Genomic DNA, 6723 nt, shown 5'->3' with positions numbered 1-6723 from the left:
TTTTGGTAGACTCAAACCTCCTACATTTTGGCTAGCAGTGAGTGCTTTAACCATTTGATCCACCCAGGGACTCACCACCTAAAGTTACTGCCGTATACATCAGACAGCTCCCAACTTTTCATTAACTTCTTGGCATATTTTCAAGTTCTCAGACAGTGGATTTGCAATTGCTCCTGACTCTGCTGACCCTTTATCTCAACCTAGAATTGCAGGCACTGATTTCTTCCTCAGAGGAATCAGTACTTTCTAAAAGGTTCTAAACACTCAAGGCCATTCTGATGCCTCCCTTTACATCCCAGGAAAGGCAGGAGGGGACCCATGGGCTGCACCATCAGATTACTGATTTTGGACTCACACCTTTAGGGCGGCGTTGAGATTCAGGGTAGGAAGATTAGTCTCCCAAGTCAACTTGCTCCTTGATATGGTCAGGAGTCCTGGTGGAATTTTCAAAACACTCTTCTTTTCCTCACAATTCACAGGTGTTGCCTTGAGGATGTTCTCTCTTCTACCTTCCTCCTCCTCTTTAACCTTCCTGCCCTTTCCTATCATACCCTCTCCCCACACCACGTGCCCTTCTAGGGAAGGTATCATGTCAGGATCTCTGGTCACATCCTGCTTATAGTAATAACCAAAAGCAAATCAGGTGCCATTGAGTTGGCTCAACTCTTAGTGACCCCACGTGTATCAGAGTAGAAGTGTTCTCCATGGGGTTGTCAGTGGCTGAGTTTTCAGAAGTGGATTGTCAGAGCTTTCTTCTGAGGTACTCTGGGTGGACTCGAACCTCCAAGCTTTCTGTTAGCAGCTCTGGTAATAGAATAGCAGTATAAAAAATATGAGCAATGGGTGTGCACTCTGTGTAGTGTGCCTAAATTTTCCTTTTCATCTGTAGTTCTGGAAGGTAGGTACTCTATCATCATTCCCATTACACAGATGAGAAACTAAAGCTCAGGCAGGCTCAAGGATTTCACCCCTGGCTTTAGACAGGATTTGGATCTAGATAGGGCTTATGATACTCCATGCATTATGGATTGAATTGTGTGCCCTCAGAATAGGAGTAGAATTCTAACCCCTATCCCTGTGAGTGTAATTCCATTTGGGGACAGTCTTTGTTTTGTTAATGTCACCAGATCAATGTAATGTGTTTCCTAAACCAAATCACTTCTGAGTGATACGAAGAACAGCATTAAAAACCCTTTGCTTTCAAGTGGATTCTCTCTCAGTGACTGTATAGGACAGACTAGAACTGCCCCCTAGAGTTTCCAAGGCTGTAATCTTTTTTTCACATTCAGAAATTTATACACAAATTGTTTTCTGATGTTGGTTGTAATCCCCACAATATGTCAGCACTCCCACCTTTCCTTTGAACCCTAGGTTCTCTGTGTCCATTTGTCCAGTTTTCCCGTCCCTTCCTGCCCTCTCATCTTTGCTGTTGGACAGGTGTTGCCCATTTGTTCTCATTTACTTGACTGAATTAACAAGCATGTTCTCAATGTGTTATTGTTTGTTTTATAGGTCTGTTTAATCTTTGGCTGAATGGTGGGTTTCAGAAGTGGCTTCAAATCTGAGTTATTAAGGTGGCCTGGGGTCATACTCCTTTGCGTTCCACCAGTCTCTGTCAAATCAGTGAGTCTGGTCTTTTCTTGTGAATTTGAGTTCTTTTTCTACATTTTTCGCCTACTCTATCCAGAATCCTCTATTATGATCACTGTCAGAGTGGTCAGTAATGGTAGCCGTCCAAGACTGTAATCTTTACAAAAGCAAACTGCATTATCATCTCCCATTGAGTGGCTGGTGGGTGTCAATCACCGCTGAGATTTTGGTTACTAGCCAAGCGCTTTAACCCCTGCACCACCAGGCTCCTACAAAGAGCAGCATCGACAAAGAGAAAGAAACATAAATGGGGGAAGATAGATGCCACAGTGACACCACTCAGGAACCAAGCAATGCCAGGGCTACAGAAGCTGACAAAGGATCTTCCCCCAGAGCCAACAGAGAGAGCACCTTCCCCTACAGCTGCTGCCCTGAATGTGGACTTTTAGCCTCCTGAACTATGAGAAAGTAAACTTCTGTTCTGTAAAGGCACCCACTGGTATTCCTGTTACAGCAGCTCTAAGAAGCCAGGATATCACACTTTAGAAAATTCTACAGCAGTGTTTCTCAAGGTGTGATTACCCAGACCAGCAGCATCAGTATCACCTGGGAACTTGTTAGAAATGCAATTTCCTGGGTGCCAACATGGACCTACTAAATCAGAAACTCTTAGGTAAAACCCAGAGATCTGTGTCTTAACAATCCCTTTGGGTGATTCTGATGCACACTAAGTTTCGGAGCTACCGTGCTATAGTAATGTGCTGTCTTTATGGAGAATAACCCATCTATCAATCTCCACCTCTCTTTTGTCCACCTGGCTCATGGAGCAGGGAGGCTGGGGACTGAGAGCTCTGGGTCTCATTTTCCTTTTACCCCAACTTCTTGGGCTTTATGATGGATGGTTTATATATCTGCCTTCTTAAGAATGACTGGTAGATAATGGGCCCTGTCAGGCCACCCAGTGGTCCCTTCTGGCCTCCTTCAAAAGGTCCAAGGATCAGTCTTCCAGGATCTTGCAGAAGACTGAGGGGACAGAGAAGGTACGATTCTAAACCTCGGCTGTGCTACAGATTCTGCCAGGACAAAACATTCATCCCTAGTCAGTCCTGAGCTGGACTTTGATGAGATTCTACCAAGAGGAGGAGGTATGGTCTAACCTCCACAGATGTAGTAAAATATTTCCTGATCTACAGCTCTGTGACTGAGGGACAAGGAGGAAGAAAGAGTGAGGGTGGGGTTGTAGTTCCTGAGAAGGGCATTCCCTTCTGTGAAGTGTGAGGGAAGAGGAAGAGGCGAATTCTCAAAGCACCATGAAGGACCGGAGCATAAGTAAAACAAGCTAGAAAGAGTTCCTTCAATATTTTAATGCAGAAAAAATTGTAATGCCAGCTTTTCTTGCATTTTGTAATTTTCCTAATTTTCTTCGTTTCCATTCATGTTTCTAGAGTAGTTAGTGACTGTTGATGAAACAGATAACAACATATATGTCAGGAAACTGAGGAAAAAAAGGAACATTCTAATCCAAGCTCAACATTTTCTCTCCCATAAAGACTGCTACAACTATGTTGGTGGTGTTGGGTGTCATCGAGTCAGTTTCCAACTCATAGCGACCCTATGTGACAGAGTAGAATGGCCCTGTGGGGTTTTCTTGGCTGTAATCTTTACAGAAGCAGGTCATTTTGACTTTCTCCAATAGAGCCACAGAGCAGGTTCGAATTACCAACCTTTCATTTAGCAGACAAGCACTTAACCATTGCACCACTGGGGCTCTTTACAACAGCTATACTGCAGTTAATAGAAATATAACCACAACAGTAATAGCTAATAATTCTATTCACTATATCCCAAGGGCTGAAATCTTTTCTTCTTTAATGCACACAGCATTTTATCCATTTGTAGGACACAGGTGAACTTAAAGTTCTGCGTCACTGGCTTCATAAACCCTCTTGAGGATGTGCCTGTCAATTGGCCTAAATGTTACTATTGGCTAGTCAAACAACTCTCTTACTCAGCCAGAGGACAAAGGAAAAAATGCTGGCTCCACACCTCTGGCCTCTCAAGACTCCATATATTCCGTCCTCCTTCCACTTCTGTTGTGACAATGTGTCCTTCCAAAGCTCACATCCTGAGATGAATAGTTTTGTTTTGATTAAAGCAGAAAACAAGTCATTTTCAATAATTAGGTGCATAGCAGCTCTTAGAATAGTATTTGCTTGCAGATTTCTTGACTCAGCCATGATATGGAGCTTCAGTGTTAAGAGGTGGCAATTGCTGAGGGTCCATCACCCCCTGGGTACTAATGGCAGAGGCCAGATGGTAGAAGAACCTGAATGACAAAGTGAAGACTCCAAGTTTTATTTTAGCACGACACCATGGAGGTGCTCCACATGGGTGTGCTAGGCCCTCAGAAGCTCCTTTGGGAAGATCACTCTGCAAAAATGCACAGGACCAGTGCATTCAGGCTTGTCGGGAGTTGGGGATGATTACAAAATCATCACCGCAAGGACTAGTTCTAGAAGGTAGCTGCCAAGAAAATATATTCAAAAGAAATATACTGTAAAATGACTCTGAATTTCTAGACTCAGTCCACACATATGGCCCTAAGCTTCTTAGCAGCCAAAGAACTGATAAAAACATGTAATTACAGGAAAAAATGAACCTGTTATTCAGAAGAAAAGTACAGCAATCCTTTTTTGTAATGTCCAGACAGGAATTTCCTCTGTGTCTGATATTTCTACAATAAACAAAACACAGCTTCATTTGGCCTTTTCTTATAATGTCCCTCAGTGTAAGCTGATAACAAATGAAAAATCACGGTTGTACAAAAGCGGTTCTAGTGGCTGAAACAATTCTTTCTAAATTAACAGGCTTCAATGGTGAGGTTTGATCTAATTGTAAAATACAGAATATTTGAAGGAGTGGGTTTATGATGTTATTGTTCACAAGAAGACAGCAGAGAATCTCAGGTGATAATTTCCCGCAACACATGAGGTTTGAAATTATGAGCAAACTCAGATACTCTCAAGCTAACTACACAGTTAATACTCTTTGAGAAAATGAAGTCATCTAACGAGTTTTGAGACTCACTGGGTAATGCAAAGGGATCCTTGGTGGCTCTCAGCTGCTATCCAAAAGATTGGTTTTTAACCAAAAGATGAGTGGTTCGAACCCACCAGCGACTCCATGGGAGAAAGATGTGGCAGTCTGCTTCCATAAAGATCACAGTCTTGGAAACCCTATGAGGCAGTTCTACTCTGGCCTATAGGTTGCTATGAACTAGAATCAACTCGACACCAAAGGGTTGGGTTATGTGGTGCAAACAGTATAAACAAAAGTTTGGTGGTTCAAGTTCACCCAGAGATGCTTCAGAAGAAAGGCCTGGTGATCTAATTCCAAACAATCATACATTGAAAACCCTGTGGAGCACAGTTCTACTCTGACAAACATGCGATGGCCGTGAGTTCGAATCTGCGCGACAGTTTTTTTTTTTTCTGAACCAGGTGTGATGGTGTATTATGAGACTATTAGAATTAAATCCTAGATGTAGAAATGCTGTGCAGGATTGATAGTTCCTAAAACATAAAACAGCACCTGTTTCCATTTTTGTACCACTAGAGAAATATATGATACATGGAAGCTGCTCAAAAAAATATTTGGCGAAGGAAGGAATCAGTAGAAGAAACTGAGGGAAAGAATTATTTCAATATTACTAGAATTTAAGGCATAAAAAATTTCATTCCATTTGCCTGTTTCATTTTGTTTCAGACTCAACAACAACATGAAATCAGAAAACCACACAGGTGTCTCAGGATTCCTCCTTCTGGGCCTCTCTGAGGATCCGGAAGTGCAGCCCTTACTCTTTGGACTCTTCCTGTCCATGTACCTGGTCACTGTGCTTGGGAACCTGCTCATCATCCTGGCTGTCATCTCTGACTCCCACCTGCACACCCCCATGTACTTCTTCCTCTCCAACTTGTCCTTTGTTGACATCTGTTTCACCTCCACCACAGTCCCCAAGATGCTGGTAAACATCCAGACAGAGAACAGAGCCATCAGTTACACAGGCTGCCTTACTCAGGTCTATTTTTTCACGGTTTTTATACGTATGGAAAATTTACTCCTGACTGTGATGGCCTATGACCGGTTTGTGGCCATCTGCCACCCTCTGTATTACACAGTCATCATGAGCCCCCACCTCTGTGGCCTACTGATTCTACTCTCTTTCTTCATTAGCATCATGAACGCCCTGCTCCAGAGTCTGATGGTGTTTCATCTGTCCTTCTGCACAGACCTAGAAATCTCTCACTTCTTTTGTGAACTTGCTCAGATCCTCAAGCTGGCCTGCTCTGATACCTTCATCAATAACACCCACGTGTATTTAGTGACTAGCCTGTTGGGTGTGGGTTCTCTCTCTGGGATCATATTCTCTTACTTTCGTATCGTCTCCTCCATCCTAAGAATCCCATCGACCGGTGGCAAGTATAAGACTTTTTCCACCTGTGGGTCTCACCTATCTGTTGTTTCCTTGTTCTACGGGACCTGTATGGGGGTCTACCTTAGCTCTGCAGCTACTCTGTCCTCTAGGAGGAGAGCAGTGGCCTCTGTCATGTACACTGTGATCACTCCCATGATGAACCCCCTTATCTACAGCTTGAGGAATAGGGACATGAAAGGGCCTTGAGAAAACTTATCTCTGTGATACCTTCCTGTTTTTGAGTTGTCATTCACCTTGGATGTGGACTTCTAGAACAAGTGTCAAAAGAATTGAAATACTGAGTATGCCAGAGACTCTGATGCTTCTATAATTCCGTTCTTCCAGCAAACTAGTTAATACAAGGGCTGTCATGTCAAATAGCTTGGTGTTGAATCCTGTTTTTTTATGTCTTACTAAAACCAAAACCAAACCTGTTCCTACAAAGTTGATCCCGACTCACGGGACCTCCATGTGTTAGAGAAAAAAACTGTTCCATGCGGTTTGCTTGGCTGCAATCTTTATGGAAGCAGATCACCAGGCCTTTCTCCCGTGGTGCTGCTAGATGTGTTTGAACTGCCAATGTTTAAGTTAGTAGCTGAGCACAAATTGTTTGCACTACCCATATATCAAGCAATTTAACTCTCTGAGTTCAGTTTCCA

General features: G+C 43.0%; 1 protein-coding gene across 1 annotated transcript; it reads left to right on the top strand.

The window, feature by feature from the left end:
• Positions 1-5368: 5368 nt before the first annotated feature.
• On the top strand, positions 5369-6271 carry LOC126071165 (olfactory receptor 7G3-like). The gene has a single exon (XM_049875423.1). The coding sequence runs from the start codon at positions 5369-5371 to the stop codon at positions 6269-6271; it is 903 nt and encodes a 300-aa protein (XP_049731380.1).
• The last annotated feature ends 452 nt before the right edge of the window (positions 6272-6723 follow it).

This window comes from Elephas maximus, chromosome 3 (genome assembly GCF_024166365.1).
Source record: "Elephas maximus indicus isolate mEleMax1 chromosome 3, mEleMax1 primary haplotype, whole genome shotgun sequence".
Taxonomy (NCBI): domain Eukaryota; kingdom Metazoa; phylum Chordata; class Mammalia; order Proboscidea; family Elephantidae; genus Elephas; species Elephas maximus.
This window is presented reverse-complemented; position numbering and strand designations above follow the sequence as displayed.

Coding starts and splice junctions, on each gene's coding strand:
- LOC126071165 (XM_049875423.1), top strand. CDS start 5,369: ATGAAATCAGAAAACCACACAGGTGTCTCAGGATTCCTCCTTCTGGGC.